We start from the raw sequence: 26742 nt of genomic DNA on the forward strand, positions 1-26742 counted from the left end.
ACATGTAGTAAGGAAATGAACACACAGAATGCAGGAGACTGACCCAGAGCTTCATGTCTGCAGTGTTTTTGCTTTGAAGTACAGTACAAGAGAATCACCAAGTAGTGGTTAGGATAGGGCTCCTGGAACTGCTGTGCTCTGTGAGATAAGATGGGTGCAAGTGACTGTAAAATCCACATAGATTACTTAATTCAGAGTCATTATCTAGGGTCACTGTGCAGCAAGTTAGGAAATCTTTATTAACAAATAATTTATATAAATTATTATCACTGTATTTCCATAGCCAAACTTAGCAGCTATGCAGTCAGCTGTGGAAAAAGAGGAAAGTAAGAGTAGTAGACCTTTACCAAAGGACTCTTGAAGAGCCAGTTGCCCAGGCACTAGGGAACAGTGAACTACACAAAGTATTCAGAGGAAGGAAGGAAGAAGACATGAGGGAATGATGGTATGACCAAGGTTTAGCAAAGCAGTGGGACTGTTGTGACAACTTCCTAAGTGCTGTGTAAATGAATAAAGCAAATAGTAAGGTTAAGTAGCACTAGCTCTGGTGGTTCTGAAAGAGTGTACCAATGGGAGAACTCTGGGTCATCCAGGTTCAAGACTCATCACAACCTATCTGACTGAAAATATATTCACTCACAGAATCCTTTAGCCAGAAGACACAATTTTTTCCCAAGTTCCTGATTTCAGAAGCAGAATGGGAAACTGATTATCCTCTCCTCTCCCCTGAGTCCATTGACTGCTATTACCACTGTCCCAGGAAACCACTAAATGAATACCATGCTCTGAGCCAGGCTAGAGACAGAATAAGATTTTTTTTAAAAAACCCTGAAATAATTTACAGCAGAAAAAGGATCATAAAGTAAGAGTAGGGATCAAATTTTATAGATTATAGGGGGGGAAAAATTTATTTTATGTGTAACAAAGGTGGTTATTAAGGCAGGTATACACACACACACTACTTAGGACAGAGTTTTTGTATAATTGGTGACAAAAGTTATGACAGCATAATATGTTCTCATTCTGTGTGTCTTTGGCAATAGGGTCATAAAAACAATCATTTTGCCAAAGTACTTACTTGATGACTTCATTAATTTTCACAAGAATTTGTTTAAGCTACCATTGTTTGATAGTTTTAAAGTATTTATTCAGTATACCTTGTGTGATCATATTGATATTTTTACCAGGAAATAAAATTGTGTCATTAAATAAAAGTATTTCCTAGAAAAAAATCCAACATGAATAACATTCTAATTATGTCTATTCTGAACAGTGATGATTTTATGTTCTAGAACACTTTGAAGCCAATGAAGGAAGATGAGTAGTGCCAGCTCTTGAAATCCACACATAAACCAAAGAACATTGCAGTACCATTTTTCATCTTTTCTTTAATCTGAAGATTTTTAAATATACTGAAAAACTGATATTGAATACAACACTATGCTACATTTTTCCTTTAATTTGTACATGCACATGTGTACAGTGCACATACACAGCTTTCAGTCTTTTTTTCTGAACTAAAACTCTGTGTGTGTGTGTGTGTGTGTGTGTGTGTGTGTGTGTGTGTGTGTGTGTGTATGTGTGTGTGTGTGTGTGTGTGTGTGTGTGTGTGTGTGTGTGTGTGTGTGTGTGTGTGTTTTAGTACTGGGTCTTGAACTCAGGGCTTAGACATTGACCCTTAGCTTCTTCACTCAAGGCTGGTGCTCTATCATTTGAGCCATAGCTCTACTTCTGACTATTTTCTGGTTAACTGGAGATAAGAATCTAACAGACTTTTCCTGCCCTAGCTGGCTTCAAACCAAAGATCCTCAGATCTCATCCTCCTGAGCAGCTAGGATGAGAGCTATGACCCAGCAGCACCCAGCCAAACTAACACTTTTGAAAATAACTTAAAAATACTAGCATACTTTATGCCAACCCTTTGAGTAGAATCTCATAAAAATAAGGATGTTCTCCTATATATCTGAAGTATATTATCACATATAAGAAAATTAACAGTAATTCCAAAATATCATTAAATATTCAGCCTAAATTTAAATTTACCTAGTGATTGTTAACATATTTTTCCCCAATCCAGGATCTTATCAATGATAAAATGATAACCACCAAATCTGTCCATTAAAAAAGCTTATTTCCTCATATAAACATTGATAAACAACTACAAAATGATATTTTGAGTTCATGTAAAGCTCTTACTTCCCAACAAGGTTGAGATATTTACTCTCCCAATGATTTTATTATCCACTGGTAATTTTGGACTAAATCAACTGTTATCCTGCATGAAATGTTGAACATCCTGCTGCATATATTGCTATTTTTTTTTGAGATATAGAGCATAACAATTAAGAAAACAAGTCTGGACCTCCTTCTACAGCAACTCTATCACAATATATAGTAGAATCCCTGAATAAAGCTCTTTCAAAATAGCAATACTAAACTCCATCCCAGATCAGCACTGTAACTTTTCTTTGCCTTTGGAAAAACAACTATTATTCTTCCGATATATACTATCAATATTGCTAAATAGATTCTAAGTGTATTTTCAGAATTAATCAACTGAATAGTGACAATTAATTACGAAGTCCTTAGATGAAGCCTAGCATATAGTAAATGCTCACTATATATTGGTAATTAACATGTGCACATTTATAAATATATTTATCAGTGTGTATATTGTATATACTCTTTTCTTAAGGTACAAGTAATACTCCTTTTTATAAGTACATATAGGTAATATATAATTTCAAGGAAGGGGATTAATGTTAACACTTTCTGATTTGCAGTAGTGTTAATAAATTATTTGAGACAAGATAGTTCATATGTAACTCAATTCCATTCTCTCACAGATAACCTTACACAAGCATCTTTATAACAGAAACCACAATTTCAACTTAAGTACCATCCATTCTACTCTTTCTCACTATCTCCTTGATGTTAGTCAGAAAATAATAAAATGATCTTCCAGGAACTATGTAAAATATGAAATGCTTCATAAATTTGCATACCATCCTTGCACAAAGGCCATGCTAATCTTCTCAGTACCATACACTAAATATTGGTTTGGTTTGATTTTTACTTTTTTTGAAGTAGTGTTTTATGATCTGGAACTTTCAATACTCCTGTTTTAAGATTCTAAGACCCAGGATTATAGGTATTTGTTACCACACCCAGCTGTGCAGAGGTATATTGTTTTTGTTGTTGTTGGTGGTGGTGGTGGTCCTGCAGCCTGAACTTCGGGCCTGGGCACTGTCTCTCAGCTCTTCAGCTCAAGGCTAGCACTCTACCACTTGAGCCACAGTGCCACTTACATCTTTTTCTGCTTATGTGGTGCTGAGGAATTGAAGCCAGGGCCTCATGAATATGAGGCAAGCACTCTACCACTGAACCACCTTCCCAGCCCTATATTCTAAATATGCACCTAACAACACAACTTCAAAAATGTATCAAGCTACAACTGCCAGGAAGCACAAATAAATGAAACTTTATATACACATATTTTTCAAGCATTCCTCTACCATACTAACAAATTAAATAATAAATAGCTTATAAAATAAAGAACAATATAATTATATATCAAGATTTTGTACATAACCACTGAAATACATCCTTCTTTCAAAGTACATATGAAATATATAAAAATATAGTCTATGTAACAAACTATAAAGGGATGATTGATAAATTATAGAAAATTCAACATACAGACTCTGTTCTGAATAACAAAATAATTAGAAATTAAAGACCTTTTAAAAATTACTATGAGGAAGTAATAAAATTAAATTTTAGGCCTAAATGATAAAAAATACTACATACCAAAATCTATGGAATACAACTAGAGAAGTGTTTAGAAAGGTATTTCTAGCTTAAAAATATTAAAAGAAATCTATTTATTGTTAAAAATAATAAACTAATAACAAGTGGGCTAAAGACTTAAAGAGAGACTTCTCTGACAAGGAAATAAGAATGGTCAATAGATACATGAAGAAATGCTCAACATCTCTGGCCATCAAAGAAATACAAATTAAAACAACACTGAAATTCCACCTTACCCCAATTAGAATGGCCATTGACAAGAAATCTAATAACAACAGATGTTGGCAGGAATGTGGCCAAAAGGGAATGCTACTACACTGTTGGTGGGACTACAGACTTGTTCAGCTACTCTGCAAAGCAGTATGGAGGTACCTCAAATAGAGCTCCCCTATGACCCAGCAATCCCACTCCTGAGCATTTACCCAAATGACCACAAACAAGGCCATACTAAAGCTACCAGCATAACCATGTTCACTGCAGCATTATTTACCATAGCTAAGATAAGGAACCAATCCAGATGCCCCTCAGTAGATGAATGGATCAAGAAGATGTGGTATATACACACAATGAAGACCCATACTTCCATCAGAAAGAATCATGTCACCCTATTTGTAAGGAACTAGAAAGACCTGGGAAAGTTATATTAAGCAAAGTAAGCCAAGCTCAAAGAAATACAGGTTTCATGGTTTCCCTCATTTGTAATAACTAGAATATGTCTTTGATATTCTTAGCAGGAGATTACAATAGCCCAGTTGCTACGTGCATAGGACCATATATAATGAAGCATATCAAAATGAACTCCAAGAATTGGAAACAAGAGGTTCTTATTATGTCCTGTATGTAGCTGTTTCTATTTTTTCCTTTCTGTTTTAGTTTTCTGTGCCCTTTGTCTTGTATATAAGCTTATCTGATCCATGGAAGGGAAAGGGAATCATAGAAACAGCAGGACAAAGGATCAACTAATTTAACAATGATACTCACTAGATACTTGGAATTGAACTTTACAACTTGGGGGGGATAGGGTAATAGGGAGTGGTAACCAGGAGAAAATGAGGGAAGGGGTAACAATGTTTAAAAAGAAATGTACACATTGCCTTACTTAGCCCTTTTCATCACCTTTACAATGTATTTTTTTAAAGAATACTGAAGCACTTAATAGTTATAATAGGCATATTTATTGTAGATTGTATCATTAAAGCATAATTTTATATGTAGTAAAAATAATATGTACTTCATAATAAATGCAAAAATATTTAAATGTTACATGATATAAACTTTAAAATATTAATTTAAATGGTATATAATCTTTTGCACATAAAAAAATACAAAGCTAATTATTCAACTCAGAAAGTTGGGAAAAACTACGCACCAGTGGCTCATACACAAAATCTTAGGTACTTAGGAGGCTAAGATCTGAGTACTGAAGTTTGCAGCTAGCCCAGGCTGAAAAGTCTGAGACTCTTATTACCAATTAACCAACAGAATGCCAGTAGTAGAGGTGTGGCTCAAATGGTAGGACACCCGCCTTAAGGGAAAAAAATGAAGAGTGCAAGGCCCTGAGTTCAAGCTCCAGTACTATTACAAAAATAAAGAGGAGAAAAAAAAGGAGAATGAGGAAGAGAAGGAAAAGGAGGAGAAAAAAATAGTATTAGAAAAAAATGTCAGTGATATACAGAACATCATCAAAAATCATAAAGTAAAATAATATAACTAAAAATCTAATTCTTTGTAAGAATAAGGTATCCAGAGTATGGCAAACAAGAATTATCAAGTATGGGAGAAAAGGAATGAGAAAAAGGGAAGAGGGACAGGGAAGATGGAGGGGGTTAATTTGGTCAAAGTACAATGTATATACACATGTGAAATAACAAGGTGAAATCCCTTTGTACAATTAATAAACACCATAAAACTAATTCTCTAACCACTTTTTATATGTATATTGTGAAAATTTTTGGCATCTATGCCTACTAAAAATGCTGAAAAAATTACTATTAATTTTCATTATAAAGAAAGGAAGACTGAATATGGGTATTGTAGCATGGTTATAACCTTACTTTTTAGATTATCATCTTTGTAGCCATAAGACAGTTATACAACAAAGTTAGTCATTCTATGATTAACTGTCAAAATGAGATAAAGACATGATTTCTGAATCAGTATCATATGAGACATAAGAAATATGCACCAGACAAAGGAGGAGGCTGCAATGCTTGGTAAGAAATGTACGCATTATCCTGCCCATGTAATTGTAACTCCTTTGTACAGTATGTTCACAAATAAAATTAAATTTAAAAAAAAAGAAATATGCACCAGAGCTTAATCCTATAAACTAGTTAGGAAAAAAATCTAGGGGGGGCGGGGAGGATTGGGTGGGGGAGTGGATGGGAAAGGACGGGAAGGGGAAACAAAGGAGGAGGCTACAATGCTTGATAAGAAATGTACTCATTATCTTGCCCATGTAATTGTAACCCCTCTGTACAATATTTTCACAATAAAAAAAATCTAAACTGTAAGTTGATGAGAAATACAACTGAAAATTTCATTCTATTCAAATGCTGATTCAAACATACTCATTTCTATAAAGTTCTGAATGGATATAGACATTATGATATTAAAAGTTAATTTTCATCCTAAAACTAATATAAAAATGGAAACAATATATATTAATTTTTTAAAAAGCAAGAAAATGGAAAAGATTAAAATATTGAACAAAAGGAATACAAAAGTACAAAGGAGATTTATTAAGTAAAAAATATTAAAGAATATAAGACATATGCTAATAGATTTAACTGGATAAATTTTCATTACATTATGCCAAAATTGGCACAAGAAGAAACTCAGAAACTGAACAAACCAATTCATTTGAAAACAAAGATCTCATCTCCCGAAAAACAGCAGGTGCACGTAATTTTACAATGAAATCTACCCAGTTTCATGGAACAGTTAATTCCCATGTTATACAAGCTGTTCTATAAAAATAGGGGACAGTCAAGGGGCTGGGAAGGTGGCTCAGTGGTAGAGCACTTGCCTTGCATGCCTGAGGCTCTGGGTTTGATTCCTCAGCACCACATAAGCAAAAAGAAAAAAGCCGGAAGTGGTGCTGTGGCTCAAGTGGTAGAGCACTAGCCTTGAGCTGAAGAGCTAAGGGACAGCGCTCAGGCCGAGTTCAGGCCCCACGACCGGACCCAAAAAAAAAAAAAAACAGGGATAGTCAAAAACTAAAGAGGACATTTTATGGAGCCATCATAGTCCTGATTTTAAATATGAAGTAATGTCAAGAAAACCATAGACTTTAACACGAAGTACAAACTCTACAGTACACAGTATCTAAGTAAGCCTAACACTGTATTTTTAAAAAACAATACATCATGATTACACAGAATTTATTCTGGGAATTCAAAGATGGTTTAACATCAAAAGACTTAAAACCTAATTTAAATAATCTAAATCAATGAAGAATATGTACCATAAAAACCTACCAAAAAGAAAAATCACAAACTTAATACAAGATTACATGAGAAAAGTTCCTGAGACCTAGAAACAAGGAAAAACTTAAGAACCATAAACATATTATCAATAATCCCATATCAAAGATTTTTGTTCAGTAATAGAAAACACAAAGTTAATAGACAAGTAATTATACTGACAGAGTAGTTGGAGATTAATGCCTGATTTGAAAAATGGGTTATTACAGAAAAAAGAAAGTTCTGAAAATCAATGAGAACAGTAACTGACAGAACAATAGGCAAATAATATAACAAGGCAATCTGAAGAAGTTAATCTAGACTATAGATAGAAATTAGTATATGTCTAGGATAGTCATAACAGAGGAGCAGAATAGCTCAATAGCTACGTACATATGACCATATAAGATGATTCTAAGTAAAATGAACTTCAAGATATGGAAACAAGAGGTTTTTCTTTGTTGTCATTGTTTTTAATGTACTATGTAATTTCTTTTTTCTTTTGTGGGTTTTTTCCCTATGGTTTAGCCCCTGTTGTCACTGTATTTTATTTTGGTACCCTGGGTTTTGTATATACGTTAATCTGAACTAGAGAAGGGGAACAACACAATGGTGAGACAAAGGACAAAGGGTGAAACAATGCAACAGCAATACTCACAAGACAATATGTCAGAAATGAACTGTACAACTTGGGGGGGAGGCTTAAAGGGGAGGGAGAGTAGGAGAAAAATGAGGGATGGGGTAACAAGTTTAATAAGAAATGTACTCACTACCTTACATACGTAACTGTAACCCCTCTGTACATCACCTTGGCAATAAAATTAAATTAAAATCTTACCTGTTAGCAAAGATGAAAATCTATAAAGAGGCTCATATTCAGCAAAAGGTAGTATAGACTGGTTAATATTTTTAAAACATTTTTTGAAACTGTCTCTCTGTCTCACTTTGTCTTCTGTGCATTTATTTCTTTTGGAGATGTCACAAAGAGGAATGGCTGGTCTAGTATAGAATTACACTTTTAGGATACTGTAGGTCCTAATCATCTGTTTCTACCCATCTACCTTGTCTTTAAAAAAATAGGAAGCAAAACTTCTTATTGTATCCTTTGGTTTAATGTAAGTCTGGACAAGTCTTCTTCATTCTTAAGTCAGGCTCTTCAGGATTTTCACAAAATATTGTCCTGAAATTGTAGTGTACAAATAAACTACTGGACACTTTTTTAATATAATTTCTGAAGAAAACATGACTATTCTAAAGTTATACTAATCATCATATTCAGTGCAGAGCTGGTAAAAGAACTTTATCTCTGAGAAAGAAAAAATGGTTGCTACAAAAAGAAAGAAAAAAAATACTTGCCAACTGGCAATATGACCCCTTTTCTTAGCCAAAGTAGAGTATGGAAAGAAAATACTAGGAGACCTAGGCATTGAAAGGACTGACTTAGAAGAAAATCAGACCTAAGGAAATAAAATTGGTCTACAAGACTCCCAATAGCGACTTGGATAGGCTCTAAGGGAAGGTAGTAATAGATTTATTCAAATCTCAGGAAGAATTAAATTTCCTTGTAGAGTCTCTGTTTTAGTAAATGTTCAAGTTGTTAGAAAGATAGAAGTGAAAGAGTCATCTTTATACTTTAAACCCATGTTCACTCATCAGTAGATGAGTGAGATAGAGGCTCGTCTCCAGATGAGGAAACTCCAGATGAGTAAGGTAGAGGCATATCTCCAGATGCGGAAACTTAAAAACATCTCTGGCAGATCCCATTGGGATAGAGGACAAGAAATTTTGGTGATCATGACCTCACAGACTGATGAGGTCATGATCACCAAATTAAAGGCCAAAACTGTTTTTACAATTCCCAGTGATGAAAGATAAAATGCTATTGCATCATTTAGCCATGATGGTTTTTATTCTTTGGAGCTTACTAACACAAACATTTGTAAAGCCATTAGCACAGTTCATACAGGGAAACTTAAACCAATTGTTCCTGTCTCTACATGATGACACAGTTCTTTTTGTGTGAGTGTGATGCTGGGGATGGAACCAGAAGATTGGTGTGTGCTAGACAAGCACTCTGTTATTGAGCTATATCCTCAGCCAAGATGGCAGGTTTGTATGCCAGCACCAATCCTAGTGCTTATACAATGCCAAAAGTTCAGTCTCAAGAGGCTATAGGACTGGACTTCAAGAGCAGCCTGGGTCTTTTGACTCCTTCTCATTCTTTTCCCTGCTCACTCTCAATTTCCTTCTCACCCTTTTGCTCTCATGCTCCCACTCTCTTTCTCTCTCTTCAAGATTGGGACTTATAAATGTCCATGCTGTCTTCTGAAAAGAAACTGTGTGGGTCTGAGATACCCAAACATGATTTTCTCTTAATGCAATGATGGACAGTTACTGTGGTCAGCTGATGCTATATTCTCACTTATCAGAGAAACTGATGCTTATTAGAAAGAAAGAAAGTTCTTAGGCAAAGAGAAGGAATCTATGCACGCACATAAAACAAGTAACATTTGTTGGGGATAAATAAACATCAAAATTTTAATATGAATATGAACTAAGATTAATAATATGCTTGCAAGTATACTGCAAAACAAAGAACCTTTCTAGAAATCTTTGAGAAAGTTTATGGTTTTTATTTTCAATAACAAATTTGAAAACCTTAAGTGGCACAAAAAGTACTAACATCCTAACTTTAACCAGACTTTATATTATCCTAAGCAAGAAAAGCTGGTTGAAATACCCTAAAAACACTGTGCTTTTTAAAAGAACAAATTGCAATTTTCCTAAATATCAAGAGGGCAAGAAATGAGAAACAGCTATGTGGTTTCACAAACTCTCTATTGAGAAGCTAGCAGGAAAGAAAAACCTGTACCTGATACTGTGGGAAAGATTAAGGCTGTTCCTCACACAGGGCTACTAAGGAAGCAATATAAATAACAGTGGGCTAGGAATAACATAAAAAGAGTAAGTAAAAACCATGCACAAAATAGACTTGTAAAGTATTCAATGATATTTAGTTGTAAAAGAGGAAGGACAATTACAGCAAGAACAGGTCTGGTATCTGTTTACCAAAGGACAAAGTGAGTTGTTTGAATCCAACCCAGGCATCAATTCTGAAATCACTTCTATCCATCAATATGTGCTTCTTAGCATCTCTCTCTAACGAAGTCTTATCTACTCAACTTGGTACCCAGGGGAAAAAAGATACTGAGTTCTCCCATATACAGTCACCAGAGTTAGACTTTAACCAACTAGATTAGAGCCCAATAACTCAGTATGTACTGAAGTATACCTTTGCCTGATTTAGTCCTGTGATTACCTATCTCTCTTCTTTGTGAGCTTTCTACTAAAGAATGTCACTACTTAGGGCCCTAGTTCCTTCCTCAGTTTTCTCACTGAAAAGATCTAACTCAACATTACTAGTACTATTATGATCATACATGTGTACTTTAAGAAAAGCATTACAGTATTGAACTATCTTAAAGAAATAAGTAGGAAACATCAGAATAAAATTTCAGCTAATAACAGTATCCAAATAAAATTGGCTGGATCCTGAATAAAGAAACCACTAGTTATCTAAGCATGCTACAAAATGAGAGGAATTCAGTGCCTCAGATCAGTGCCTATGGTGGCAACAGGCAGTGATAGCACAAGCAGTAGCCTCTTGTTGCCAAATGAAGTCAGTGTTGGAAAGTCATATGAATGGATAGGAATTGCCACTAGAAAGGACACATGCCGGGCTGGGAAGGTGCCTCAGTGGTAGAGCACTTGCCTTGCATGCATGAGGCCCTGGGTTCAATTCCTCAGCACCACATAAGCAAAAAGAAGAAAAGCCAGAAGTGGCGCTGTGGCTCAAGAGGTAGCTAGCCTTGAGCTGAAGAGCTGAGGGACAGCACCCAGGCCCAGAGTTCAGGCCCCACGACCCAACCCCCCCCCCAAAAAAAAGAAAGGACACATGCCTACCACACATGCTTTCAGAATACGCTCCTAGGCCAAGGATACTGCCTCCTAAGCAATGGAGAAAAACCAGGGTTATCCTTTTATAGTCCTTCCTTAAATCACCTCTAGCTTTCTTCAGGGTTTACAGAGAGGTGTTGGACAGATCCTGCCACAAGACAAATCCTGTCTGCTGAACATCCTCTTTTAGTGATCTTCTGGCATTTCTTTTAGCCTTTCATGAAAACTATGCCAGAAACTTCTTGATAACAAAGCTAATTATCTAATCAGTCTGGCCAGATTCATGTTGCTCCGTCTTATCTTTCTGTTTGGTTGGAAAATATACTCCCTTTAGACAAACCACTTAGACACCTATAGATTGAAATACTTGACTGGCAAATGTCCCTTACCCTTAAATTCCCTAAAATATGGTCATGTAGAGAATTCAGCTCTTTGCCCATGTGCTTACAACTGCTTTTTAACTGCATTCAAAAGACCCATGTCTTAGATGTCAACAAGAGAAAATAAAGACTGTTTAAAAAAAAACAACAATAACATCAAAACTTTTTCCACAAATAATCTTTTCATAAAATTTAGGGTGATCTATGATTACTATAAACAACATAGATAATTTTCAAAAGTAGTCAAAGCAAAATGGAGTGCTTTTTGTAAGCATTTAAAGACTGATAAGTTCTGGTTGTGGGTTGTAACTCAGTGGCAAAGCACTTACCTAGAATGTGTGAGGCTCTAGGAAGGTACATGTAGGGAAGGAAGGAGAAAAGGAAAGGGAAGGGAGGTAGAAAAGGAAGGGAGGAGGTAGGGAGGGAGGTCAGAAGGGAGAGAGGGAGGGAAGAAAAAAGGAAGGGACAGAGGAAGGAAGAAAGGGAGGGACAGAGGGAGGGAGGGAGGAAGAAGGAAGGAAGGAAGGAGGGAAGGAAGGAAGGAAGGAAGGAAGGAAGGAAGGAAGGAAGGAAGGAAGGAAGGAAGGAAGGAAGTTATGATTATAAACATATCACCAACAAAGTAGTGCTAGGCAGTGTCGAAACTTTTTAAGATAGGGCTGGGAAGGTGGCTCAGTGGTAGAGCACTTGCCTTGCATGCTCGAGGCCCTGGGTTCGATTCCTCAGCACCCCATAAGAAAAAAGAAAAAAGCCGGAAGTGGCGCTGTGGCTCAAGTGGTACAGCGCTAGCCTTGAGCTGAAGAGCTGAGGGACAGCGCCCAGGCCCAAAGTTCAGGCCCCACGACCAGACCCAAAAAAAAAAAAAAAGAAAAATTTTAAGATAAACCATCAACACAAAGCAAAGCCCATTAGAAACAAGACAACAGCAACTACAGCCCACACAAACCACTGTGCATCACTTCTATTCTCTCTCATGAATAGCAGCTGAAAGCCTATCAGAATTTCCCTATCATAAAACCTGCCATAGGTAAGACATTGTGAACATACCAATCGTACTGTGTGACTTATTCTGTCACAAAAAGAGGATCCTAACCCTCAAAACAATCATTTGCTAAAACAAAGGTCAGGTAAAAACTCAGGACTCACCTTTGTCAGGAACACAAACTGAGAGCTTCTTAACACCATCTACCAGCACATTCTTTGTGTTCCCATGTCTATCTTCTGAGTCACTGTCATTGAATTGAGCCTCTATAATGACATCAGGACTGTCATTACAGCCTTTGAGGGACTGCTGAGGGAGCTCCTCAGGAAGATCAGATTCATAGGGAGCTTCTGTTTCTTTTTCACTGCTCTCCGGTTTAATCACCTAAGGAAAAGAGATAGAAAATTTCTACTTCATCACTGACAGAAGGTAGGGCAGTAGATTTTTCTTTTTTATGGAAGGAACTACACATTCAGAAAATAACATTAAATATTCACCAAAAAGTCTGAAAAAGGACCTTCATTTTCCAAAGTACATAGATTAAACTATGGAGATAATCAAGCCACCAATGTCAGACTGGTACTTGGTTCTTTAAGATGTCTCTAATTCATATCTATTTCTCCCAATTCTCATCTATATTCTCAAGCCCTCTCTCCTGAAGGCCTTGAATACCACAACGTACCATTCTGCTTCACAAATTTTATTGTATAGGAACAATTACTATATTAGAGAATGATAAAAGAATTTAACCACCTATGTTAGTGTGTTCCCAGGTAGAATATAGGATGACATAGAAAAGAGAAAATTAATTGTGAATAGGAGTTTATAAAATATAAAGTCTTAATTTTCCATTTTCAGACTTGAAGTCAGTGTATAAAGGTCACAATATGATGTACATCCATACTAACAAGAAAACTGAAGCAAAGAGGAGAAAGTATCTATACACCAATGTGTTTAATGAGGTTAACACATGTTAGTTATATGGGTACTATTCTAAAATAAACAAGGTTTGCTGAGTTACTGAAAAAACTGTGACACTATATATATACTTTATATATTCCAGATATTACTTGTAATCATTCATCCTTTTTAAGAAACTATTTGTAAATTTTTTAAATCTATGTTTATGATCACATGTATATATGAACATATAAACAAATTTGGTCACTATTTGTAGTACATTCTTTAAAACAAATGTTGGAAGGCCCACTCTAATAAAACCTATATCTTAATGGTGTGACAGACAGTAAACAACTTTAATAATTCAACAAATCATTTCATGGTACCTTTCTAGGTACACAGCATTTTTCTAGGTGTCAATGATGCAGCTAGGAACTCAATCAAAAGTCTATCAGTGATAAGTGCAAACAAAAATGTAATGAGAATAAAATCACTGGTAAAGAAGAGATTAAGGGAATAGATAACAGGGAAGATGAGCTAGTTCACCTGTAGGGTGATTAAGGGGTGACTTACAACATTACATCCTTAATGTTTCAAAGGAAGCAGCTTTGGATCAGGGGCCTGAATAAATCAGTGAACTTTTCTGGCAGTTCCTTCCCCTTTTTGTATTTGACAGTGCTAAGAGTCTGTTGAGGTTTTAAAATAGACATCTACTTTTAGCAAGCCAGTCAAATGAGACAATACAAAGATCCTCCTAATGAAAGATCGTCATCTTCTCCAAAATAGAAAAGAATATTACCTCCTTCCCAAAATATTTTATTGCCACAGTTTCCAATTAACATTACCATCACCAGATAATTAATATTGTAATATTCAACTAGAAAATCTAGTAAATATTACAAAGAAATTCACAATGAGAATGAAGACGCTCAGAAAATATCTCCAAAGTTCTGAAAACTCTGACTACATGAAAACTTGTACTAACAGAAAACTTGTACCAAATAATTTTTCTGAGCAAAATTAAGCCTTTTAGTGACTAAAAAAGACAAAAATCTTTGTTTCCAAACTCTAAAAGTACTTAATGAAATTTCATTAGAATTTGTGGTATGTTTAAACTCTTGTCAGATTCATTCATTATTCATCATTTCCATAAGAAATATAGAATAAGATTCTATTTCTCTTTTTTTTTTAGGGGGAGACAGTGCTGGGGTCAAACTCAAGGGCTTATACATGCCAGGTGAGTGCTCTTTATCTGAGCTACATCCCTAAATCATTTTCTTTGGTTTAAAGATATGGATGAAGCATGCAATTCAAGAGGGTGATATCTAAGACTCATCTCCACCCAATAATCACCAAAAAAAAGTTGGAAATGGAGCTGGGCTAGAATACTAGCTTTGAACAGAGACAGCATCAGTTCAAGCCCCAGTCGTTACTGGTACAAAGTTTTGCTGTTGTTTATAAAGAAAGGAGGGGAGGGAGAGGAGAAGAGAAGGAGCAGGGAAGTTAAACTGACTATGGCAAGCAGTCTCCAAAAAGATTCCCTCAGACACCTTCATATAAGAACAAATGAATAAAGCCACAGTTAGAACATTATATTGATACATATAGCAGCTCTACTCTTTGCCCTTCTGCTTTGAACACAAATCCTAGTTTCATGCCTCTCGCAAAGTAGATCATTCAAAAATACAGGTGAACTTAAGAAGAAAAAGAATCTGACATCATTCAAATTAACAAACCCATTCAAATCAATAAACCCATTCAATTTGTTTAAATGAGTCTGAGAAATTCAGTAATATTTACAAACATCTGCTCTGATCACTTTTTTTATTTAAATTTTATTGTAAAGGCGATGTACAAAGGGGTTACAGTTACGTAAGTAAGGTAATGAGTACATTTCTTTTTTTCTTTTTTCTTTCTTTTTTTTTTTTTTTTTTTTGTGGTCACAGGGCTTGAACTCTGAGCCTGGGCGCTGTCCCTCAGCTCTTCAGCTCAAGGTTAGTGCTCTACCACCTGAGCCACAGTGCCACTTCTGGTTTTCTGAGTGGTTTATTGGAGATAGGCATCTCACAGACTTTTCTGCCCAGGCACTTTGAACTGTGATCCTCAGATCTCAGCCTCCAGAGAAGCTAAGGTTACAGGCATGACCCACCAGCACCTGGCTCAAGTATATTTCTTTTTGAACAGTGTTACCATTCCCTCATTTTCTCCCACATCCCCCCCCATGTCCTAAAGTTCATTTCCAACAATGAAGTCTAGTAAGTATCATTGGTGAATTGGTTTACCCTTTGTCCCACTATTTCTGTGATTCCCCTTCCCTTCTCAAATCAGATAAAGTTATATACAAGACAAAGAATACACTAACAACAGGGAGTGCACCAAAGGAAAAAAGAAAGGGGGAAAAAAAAACCTAAACTGGTTGCCGGTGGCTCACACCTGTAATCATAGCTACTCAGGAGGCTGAGATCTGAGGATCGAGGTTCAAAGACAGCTGGGGCAGAAAAGTCTGCGAGACTCTTATCTCCAATTAACCACCAGAAAACCAGAAGTGATGCTGTGGCTCAATTGGTAGAATGCTCTCCTTGAGCTGAAGAGCTGAGGGACAGCGCCCAGGCCCAGATTTCAAGCCCCATGACTGACAAAACAAAACAAAAAAAAACCTGTTTCCATTTCTTGGAGTTCATTTCAATAAGCATCATTTATATAGTCACATGCACATAGCTATTACGCCACTGTGATCCTCTGTTAAGAATATCCTAGACATCAAAGACCTCAATATAAGACCAGATACCCTGAAACTATTCCAGGAAGGAACAGGGGAAATACTAGGGCTCCTTGGCACAGGTTGAAGATTTCTAAGATCCAGAAACAATGGCTAGATAAATGAAATTGCACTAAAAATGAAGAATTTTTGCATGGCAAAGGACATAGCTAGCAGGATAAATAGAAAGCCCACAGATTGGGAGGCGATCTTTACTAGCTATATATCAGACAAGGGCCTCATATCTAAAATCTACTTAGAGCTCAAAAAATTAAATCCCAAAAAAAACAAATCCTCAAAGAAACAACTCCATCAATAAGTAGGCTAAAGACTTAAAGAGAGACTTCTCCTAAGAAGAAAGAATGGCCAATAGACACATGAAGAAATGTTCAATATCTATGGCCATAAAAGAAATGCAAATCAAAACAACATTGAGATTCCACCTTACCCCAGTTAGAATGGCCACTGTCAAGAAATCTAACAACAACAGATGTTGGCAGGAATGTGGCCAAAAGGGAATGCTACTACACTGTTGGTGGGACTACAGACTTGTTCAGCCACTTTGCAAAGCAGTATGGAGGTTCCTCAAAAGACTATAAACATAGAGCTCCCCTATGACCCAGCAATCCCATTCTTGGGCATTTACCCAAATGACCACAAACAAGGCCACACTAAAGCTACCAGCACAACCATGTTCACTGCAGAATTATTTACCATAGCTAAGATATGGAATCAACCCACATGCCCCTCAGTAGGTGAATGGATCAATAAAATGAATATACACAATGGAATGCTAAGCTTCCATCAGAAAGAACAGCATTCATAAGGAAATGGAAAGACCTGATCACTTTTAGAATTAGCACAACCATGGGCACTGTCAGAGCAACTCAAATACAGCAAGAGGTTTGTATGTGTAGCCTACGTTTAAGGCATGGTTGCTAACCTGATCGCTGATCTATTGTTTTTACTGTATCATTCTCTCATACACTTTATCTCACAGAGAAAAGTACTGGGAGCTCACCAGCCAGGTGCTGGTAGCTCATGCCTGTATTCATACCAATTCTGGAGACTGAGAGCTAAGGATCTTAGTTCAAAGCCACTGTGGGCAGGAAAGTCCATTAGACTCTTTTTTTCTTTTTTTTTTTTGTCATGGGGCTTAGGGCCTGAGCACTGTCCCTGCTTTTCTGTTCAAGGCCAGTGCTCTACCACTTTAAGCCACAGCTCCACTTCCAGTGTTCTGGTGGTTAACTAAGGAGTCTCAGGGACTTTCATGCTCCAACTGGTTTCACACTGAGTTCCCCAGATCTCAGCCTCCTGAGGTAGCTAGGATTACAGGTGTGAGACACTGGCGCCCACCCTGTAAGACTTTTATCTCCAATTAACCACCAGAAAACCGTAAGTGGAGCTGTGGCTCAAAGTGGTAATGTGCTTCCTACCTTGAGCCTAAAAGCTCAGGGACAGGGCCCAGGCCTTAAGTTCAAGCCCTACAATGAATGAAAAACACTCACCACCATCACCACCAAAATGAAAAGTGAGTGACAGGCTAGAGATAGACTAGCAAGTGACTTTTAGTCAGTCTGTCTGCCTCATGCCTTCCCTTTTAACCTCCCTCCAAATGGGTCCATGGTCTCAAACCCCTGGGCTCAAAAAAATCCTCTTATCCTCCCAAGAAGCCAGGACCACAGAAACAAATGCCATCATGCCCTTTCCTAGAAAGATAATGTACAAAGGGCCAAGCCTTTAGTTTCTATTTTCTATTTATTTCTGCTACTAATTGCCTCACAAAGGAAAAAATGTGTGTGTGTGTGTGTATATATATATATATGTGTGTGTGTATGTCTATGTATGTGAATCTGTATGTATAATAGATACATGTATATGTATATATACATTTCTGCAGTCATTACGATTCTGTCCACCCACATACTAACAGTTATACTTTGACTCACACATACAAAGATCGAGGAAAAGCCAATGAAAAGATCAGTGGAAAATAAAATCCAGAGTACAGTTAATATAACTATATAATTCTTTCAAAAACCAACCAAGTTTTGACCTTGTGAATTTCAATTATGAATCAAGTCACTTAAAACTATGCAATTAAAATATAAATGAACATGCTGCATCTTAAGGTATTTTCATTCTAGTTTATTAACCCAGAGTACACTATAACAGAACAATAGGCACAGGGAAAAAAGATCATCATGAGATCACAGAACATAAAACCTGTACACTCTTGAACTTGTCCACATTGCATATTGGTTAAGAGTGAGTGCAGAACTTTTTAGAGAAATGGCTAATTCAAATCTGGTTTGCTACATGTATAATATAAACCTGAAATAGCTTGTCATAGAAGGAGAACAAGAAGCTATTAATAAAGGCTACAAACATCTTACTTATCTAAAGGATTCAAGAACTATCACAAAAAGTCTCTCTCTGGTCAATCCTAGAGCATTCTAAGCATTTATCTTCCCTTTCCTGAACAAACTGTACCAAAAAATTAATGAGGTAAAAATTGTTCAATAAATTAAATTATAAATAAATGAAAGTCTCAGTATCAACATTTGGCCATTCATACTGAAATAAAAGACTCAAGAAATGAACACCAAAAATCTCTGAAATAGTAAGTTTCCTGGGAAGGAGTTTATAATAGATGGATAAGAGTAGCAATATCGTGACCCACTGATCAGTTTGAAAATCATGAAAAGAACCCAAGTGCTTCATGATTCACTGTTATAGGAGGTACATATCATCACTTATGCAATATTTCCCACCAAAACTGAAAATGAATCTGATGATGAAAGAAATATGGGGAACAGAGGAGCATATTAAAGAACACCACGGTGTTATACTCAATCAAATGCAGAATGGGAAATCTTATCGGAAGGTAATCTACTGTGCCAACAAATTTTAAGGAAAAGGAGAGTGAGAGAGAGTGCCTATAGACTAACATATATGTCATATATTAACCAAAGACAAAATGCGGCCTTTCTTTAGATCCTAACTCTAATTAACCAGTTGTTTTTAAAAATAAAAAAAGGGTAAAAAGGAAGTAAGGGAAGGGAATAAGGGAGATTTGAATATTGATTAGTGAATGGATGTCATTAATTGTGACTGAGTTTTTAAGCAAGTTTTAACTTTTGTAGATAACAAGTATTTATGGATGAGTCCATCTCATTCATGGCTTTAAATATATGTTATTGACTCCCCAAATCAAATGTCTAACCTCAATAGTTCCTCTCAACTTTTTACTTATATTCTATTGCCTATCTGAGGTCTTCATTTGTATGTCAGCCAAGAACTTCCCAAGAAAGAATCTAGATCCTCATAGAAGCCACTCGTTACCCAAGGATATCTCTCTCAGTAGGTGATAAGGCCTTTTGTCTGGTTGTTCCAGCCCCAATTATAGCATCAGTTTTAACTTTCCTTTTTTCAGTCCCCATAGTCAATCTAGCAGAAAACCCAAAGGCCTACCTTTAGTTCCATCTCCTTAGCATTTCTACAGTTACAACACAAACCCAAGCAACCTTTAGCTCCTTGCTGAACTACTACAATAACTGATATAATGATTTCTGACTTAAAACATAAATCAGATTGTGTCATTCTCCTAAGGGCTTTTCAGGCTCCTTTTACTGCTGGTGCCACAAGACCTTGTCAAATCTGACCTTATCTATTTTTCCACCCTCATTTTTTATAACTTTTTCCTTTACAAGCCACACTCGTACCCTAGAGATACCCTTGACAACACTGCAATCTTCTATCTTAGAGCTTTTGTCCTTGCTGTTCCTCTATCTACAAAGCTCTCTGCTTAACTCTTTATAGAACTCAGCCTCTGATTTTGGTCTCTGCCCAAATATCTATCCTTTGGAGAGGCTTCCCTAACCACATTAACTAAAATGGCTTTCTCACTGATAATTCCAAGCATGGTTTAGATTTTCTATAATCCAGAAACTATCATTTATCACACAATCATCTCACATCTTAGCCAGTTATAGGCAAGAGTAATTTCTTCCTATTTGAAAGCCTCAAGGCAATTAAACTGAAGTAAAAAGAAGGGTCCCAAGGAAATTGAATGTACACTGTCCTGCTTAACTAAAGACTTTAAAAACTCCTCTAATTTCTCCATAGACCTGAGAGAGAAGCAGTTGACTACACTTACTATTCTGAGTGCATGCTCAGTGGGAATAGTTCTCCCTCAGAGATGTATGTTACTCTCTCACCTAAACAGAAACAGTGAGGAAACTGAATCACTGGGTCACACAGAAGTTCTTCACTGTATCTTCTTCCATAAACTGGGTAGAGTGGACATCATATAAACGTTTCTAACAAAAATAAAAAGTAGCCGGACGCTGGTGGCTCACGCCTGTAATCCTAGCTACTCAGGAGGCTGAGATCTGAGGATCGCGGTTCAAAGCCAGCCTGGGCAGGAAAGACCGCGAGACTCCTATCTCCAATAAACCACCAGGAAACCAGAAGTGGCGCTGTAGCTCAAGTGGTAGAGCGCTTGCCTTGAGCTGAAGAGCTGAGGGACAGCGCCCAGGCCCAGAGTTCAAGCCCCACGACGGACAAAAAAAATAAAATAAAAAAATAAATAAAAAATAAATAAAAAGTAAAAACAGACAACACTGGAGAGTACTGATAGAAAACAACTTCCACCTGTCATCTGAAGGCTCAAGATACAGCTCACTACAATACTTATTTATATCATTCCTATAGCACGCACGCGCACACACACATGCACGCACACACACATACAGAGAAAGAGAGAGAGAGAGAGAGAGAGAGAGAGAGAGAGATTTTTGTCAGCTATATCCTGCAGCTAACTTCACCAAAGATAAATCTGCAATGCACCTTTGCTTTCCTTTTAGAAGGTAAAAGTGGGCAAGAAAATGGTGTGTTTGTGTGATGAGAGAAAAAGGCAATGTTGTTTATCCATTAATGGGCAATCTTATGCTCTGTAGCATATGGAACTGCTATCTAACCTCTGTAGAAGGAGCCATGGGATTTTTAAACTAATTTTTGTGTGTGCCAGTAATGGGGCTTGAACTCAGCTAGGAAGCTTTCCTTTAGTTTTTCCATGCAATGATGGCATGCTACCACTTAGTTGAGCTACAGCTCCACTTCTGGCTTTTTGTTGGTTAACTGGAGATAAAAATCTCACAGACTTTGCTGCAAGGGCTGGCTGTAAACCGTGATCCTCAGATCTCAGCCTCCCAAGTTGCTAGGATTACAGGAGTGAATCACTGTCACCCAGCATAGTTTGGTATCTTTAAAATGACAACAATATCATAAAAATAGTTGTCGGAATAAAGATAATACATAAAAAAATTTTAGGTGCCTGGAACATCATAAGAGTCTAACAAATTACTATTCTTCATCCTCCTCCTCATCATCATCATCATCTCAGTTGGAAGACTTTAAACCCTGAAGGAAAATCTAAAGCAAGAGGAAAGAAAGGAGGATCAAAATTAATCACAAGGCTTTGAACTCAGATAAAAGAAACAGCAGGGAACAGTTCAATAGGAGGGAAAACATTTGGTCTTAAAACCCAGAATATCTGGGGCTGGGAAGGTGGCTCAGTGGTAGAGCACTTGCCTTGCATGCCTGAGGCCCTGGGTTTGATTCCTCAGCACCACATAAGCAAAGAGAAAAAAGCCGGAAGTGGCGCTGTGGCTCAAGTGGTAGAGCGCTAGCCTTGAGCTGAAGAGCTGAGGGACAGCGTCCAGGCCCCACGACCGGACCCAAAAAAAAAAAACAAAACAGAATATCTGAAATGCTAAAGAACATCTAGGAGGCCACTAGAAATGTAAGTCTAGAGTCTGAAGGTCAAAGATGTAGATAAGGGGGAGCTTGTCCACCAGGGGCTGGCAGTTAAGCAAAAGTGTCCCAGGGCCAAGTGTAAACTGAAGGAAGTTGAAAGCAGAGCCCTGAAAAAATACTTTAATAAAGAGGGTCCAACAAGTAATAAGAGCTAGAGAAGTAAAGAGAGTTGAAATATAATACTGAGTATGGAAGTATACACTAAGGTTTTCAGGGAGAGGGGTGGTGGTGGTTAATGTTGGGGCTTGAACTCAGGGCCTGAGCACTGTTCCTTAGCTTTTTCACTGAAGGCTGGTGCTCTACTACTTAAGCTATACCTCTACCGCTGACTTTTTACTGGTTAGGTGGAGATAAGAATAATCTCATGGGCTTTTCTGCCAGTGCTGGCTTCAGCCTCCTTTGTAGCTAGGATTTCACATGTAATCCTACGTTCAGTGGCACTAAGGGTTTTTTTGGTTGTTTTTTTTATAACTTGTCACATTCATACTACAAAATCTGCTCTATGCTTTAACACACAGTAATAGATCTGGTCCATACAATGACACTAGGAGATACCCAAGAGAAGAAACAGGTTTAGACATGTAGATCTAGAGTTCCAAGTCCAGCACTCATGGTTCTGAACTCCCTGGAGGAAATCTCCCTCAAGAGATGAAACAAACATGAGTTTCCAACATACAGCTGCCACCACTGACATCCACTGCGTGAAATGCCTCTACACTTTTTGTTTGCCTGGCAAATAATCAGAATTTAAAACCCAGCTCTTTGGTGACTGTCCCTCTACTAAATCTTTCTCTGCAAAGATGTTCTGCTGTTCACTGCTAGCCTATGGATACACCTTCATTGTAAGGTTTCTTGACCACACTATATTCCGTGTATTTGTTTACATATTTTTCTATTTTACCAGATAGCATTCTTATATTTCCCAGAGTTTCCTACAATGTTTTACACATGAAATGAATGTCCATATGATGCTATACAATACTCCATTGTCTTCATTGCCACTTAGTATCTGCAGACCAGGAAATAGTCAACAGGTATTTTATCAAAATTATCATCATATGAGGCAACCGTAAATAAACATAAGTGAAAAAATTGGAAAACACTTAAAAAGAGTTTTTTTTCTAAAATAAATCAAAGCCTTCAAATCTAATTATAACTCCAGTTTTCAATACAACTTCATAAAGTTCATTGTCAAAGTTCATAAGGTTCATTTGAAAATATCAATCTAAGCAAGAAAATGCACAATGCCCAAATAAAAAAGAGAAGGCCTAGCTAGGTATGTAAAAGCAGAGTACAGGGACATTTCTATCCTTTCAGTGTTATGAGTGCCCTCTGTCACTCAGAAATAAGGAAAACTGTCTACACTGTGCATAAATTAAGGTCAACTCACCAGAATTAAGAAGAGGAATTGGTCACTTCAAAACTGTTTGGTGTGTGTTAGCTTTCTTTCCTTCCTTTTAAAATTAATATGTTGTATTTCAAAACTGGGGAGTAAACAGAAAAAAATCCCTGTAACCAAAAAATAAAATAAAAATGGAATCCTAAATAAAAATATCAAGTAACATTTCCATTATGCTGGTTTATCCAAACTTTATGTACAAAACATTTCCGGTTCCCTGTTTACTGATACAATAAAACCTTGAACCTTATTTTCTCCTCAAACATAAAGTCCATCTTTGAAGAATGCTACTTTAAAACTTATGAAAAGATTATTTCTATGCTAGCATGGAAAAGTCTGTGCCAGCAAATAAATCCTATCATATTCTTCTTGCGGGGAGAGGTGCTATCAACTTGGCATCACCGAGCTATTCCAAAAGATTCACAAGCATCCCTACCCACAGGCACCTGCAGCAACCAGACCATGGGGACAGTGGCAGCCGAAGACTCTGTGCCCTCAAGTCCAACACCTGAGCCTCTGACTCAGCAGCAGTATGTGTCAGCAAGTTCAACTAGGAACTGCTTTTCCTTTCTTGGCTCCTCTAACTAGGCTTAAGTGACAGTGCTCTCTGCCACACATATTTTAACAAACTTTCAAATCCCTTAATGGCACATTTGGGACAAAGTATTATATACTGTTCAGGAAATACCTTGGAGCCAAGAAAAGCAACTGATACTCCCAGAGGGAGTTCTAGATATGGCTTGCCAATAAGTCTCTTTCATTATAAAATAAGGCTTATGGCACCATGGGTTTTTTGTTTTTGTTGGATGTTGGGGGGTTGTTGTTGTTGTTGTTGTTTTGACAAACAAGGGTTTGAACTCAGGGCCTTAAGCCTATAGATTAGCTCTCTAACACTTGTGCCACACCTCCAGCCCTGCTTTTTGCTGGTTATTTTGGAAATGGAACTCTAGCAAATTTTCCTGCCCAGGATAACCTGGAAGCATGATCCCCAGATATCAGCCTCTTGAGCAGCTAGTGTGAGCCACTGATGCCCAGTTTGGGGCACCATCATCCCAAAGACACATTTGCAGATGTTCTCAAAGGCATGTTATTAGAAACTATTAGTTATCATAGTTTATTCACAAAACCTTTATTTAATTAATAGAAACAGTAGAAACTATCTCCATTTTTCAGGTTACTCAGGCCAAAAACACCAGTGTTAACCTTAATGAAGCACTCAAATGATCTTTCCTACACCACCACCCCCCCTCCACACACATATCCTCCACACACCCCACAGCACATCCATCAGGTAATCCTCTGGCTTTACCATCACTGACACCATCCAGGTTCAGTCTCTATCATCCCTGATCTGATCATGGAGCAACAGCTTCTTATAGGTCTCCCTACTTTTACTCTTTCCCTTTTTACATCAATCCCCAACTCAGTAGTCACAGAGAGCCTATGAAACAGTAATGTCCTGTCACCTGTCAATTCTCTAACTCCTCTAAGCCTTTCCACATCAAACCAAAGCTAAAACCAAAATTTAACAAGGAAACAGAGGCCCTATATGATAATTTTACCCCTACTTTACCATCCTCTGATCTTAGCTACCATGATTCTCCCCCTCAACTCTGTGTTGTTCCTCCAGCGCCACTGGAAAGCTCTGCTGCTGTTCTCCCTGTCACCACAGGGAGAGCTCCTACACTTCACTCAGTTCTTACTCAAAGTAACTTTCTCAGTGAGGCCTTCTTGAGCCAGTCACTCTATTTAAGATATCAATCCTTCAACCTCCAAACTCATCTCCCTTATTTTTCCCTCTTCTGTTCTTACCACTGAGGATTTTACATCTACTATTTCAATATATATCAATATGTCTTTCCCAGTGGAAAGATTCATGAAAGCAGGAGATTTTTCCATTTTCTCATTGCAATATATACTGTGTATACCTAATATACAGTATATATTTACTCAATACATATTTGTTGAATATTGATAAATGCTATGTAGCCAAAATATTTGTCCAATGAATATAAGTATTCCCACAATCCCCTATACACACACACAGATAAAGTCACTGTGCAATATGCACCACACAATATTGGCTGCAGTTTTCAACCATCAAGTCATAAATCACAGGAAAAGATTTTTAAAAGATATACAAGAAACATATATTGGAAAAGTAGAAATGAAAATCCAAAGGAAGGGGCTGGGAATGTAGCTTAGTGATAGAGTGCTTGTCTACCATTCATGAAATCCTGGGTTTGATTCCTTAGTACCGCATAAACAGAAAAGGCCAGAAGTGGCACTGTGGCTCAAGTGATAGAGTACTAGCCTTGAGCAGAAGAAGCTCAGGGACAGTGCCCAGGCCCTGAGATGAAGTTCTAGGACTGGCAAAAAAAGAAAAAAGAAAATCCCCAGGAAGAATTTCAAACAGAGACAGAAAACTGAAATCATACCTGAAGACTCTGTAGAAGGAAGAGACAATTATTGAGACATCTCAGTAATAACTTATCTCAACAATAAGTATACATGTGTACTTCATTTTTCTTTGAATCTTACTCTTTATTGTATACACCTGTAATAATCAAATCATTCAGGATGCTGAGGGAGAAAGATTACAAGTTGGGCTAATAGAAAGACTCCAGGCTAACAGCAAGACCCTGCCTCAAAAAATTGAAAAATTCATCAAAGCAGCAGGTTACAAAGTGAACAAACAGAAATTAATAACTTTTCTTTACACCAACACTGAATTCACTGAGAAAGAAAACAGAAAAATAATCACCTTTACAAGTCTCAAAAAATAAAAAAAAAAATCTAGAATTAAACTGAACCAAGGAGGTGAAAGATTTCTGCAACTAAAATTGTAAAAAAAAAAAAAAAAAAAAAAGAAAAGAAAGAAAGAAAGAAACTGAGAAGAAGAAAGCTGAATATGGAAACACCTCCCATTTTCAAAAACTGGAATAGTTAACATTATTCAAATGGTCATAGTACCAAAAGTGACCTACAAATTCAATGTAATCATCAAAATGCCTATGACATTCTTCATAGAATTAGAAAAAAACTACAAAATTCATATGGAAGTACAAATAAAAATTCTTAGAGTCAAAGCAATACTGAATAAAAAGGAAAATGCTGAAGTCATCATAACACTTGATTTCAAAATATTCTACAGAACCATAGGTACCAATATTTTTTAAGTATGGGCATTGACATGAAAGTAGACATTCAAACCAATGGAAATAGGAGAATCAGAAATAAATAATGCAACCACAGCCACCTGTTTCTCAATA

At 37.0% G+C, this 26742-nt stretch overlaps 1 protein-coding gene and 1 pseudogene across 2 annotated transcripts in view; both read right to left on the reverse strand.

The window, feature by feature from the left end:
• Window positions 1-26742, reverse strand: part of Dis3l2 (DIS3 like 3'-5' exoribonuclease 2) — a 401227-nt gene that overhangs the window by 229222 nt on the left and 145263 nt on the right. For both annotated transcript variants that reach the window (XM_070014895.1, XM_070014884.1), the window contains one exon: window positions 12758-12977. In XM_070014895.1, coding sequence (XP_069870996.1) covers window positions 12758-12977 — 220 coding nt within the window. The remainder of the gene's footprint in view (window positions 1-12757; window positions 12978-26742) is intronic.
• LOC138834988 (U6 spliceosomal RNA) lies at window positions 2974-3047 on the reverse strand (annotated as a pseudogene).

Source organism: Dipodomys merriami, unplaced genomic scaffold, assembly GCF_024711535.1.
Source record: "Dipodomys merriami isolate MVZ:Mamm:240054 unplaced genomic scaffold, mDipMer1.0.p SCAF_1, whole genome shotgun sequence".
NCBI lineage: Eukaryota > Metazoa > Chordata > Mammalia > Rodentia > Heteromyidae > Dipodomys > Dipodomys merriami.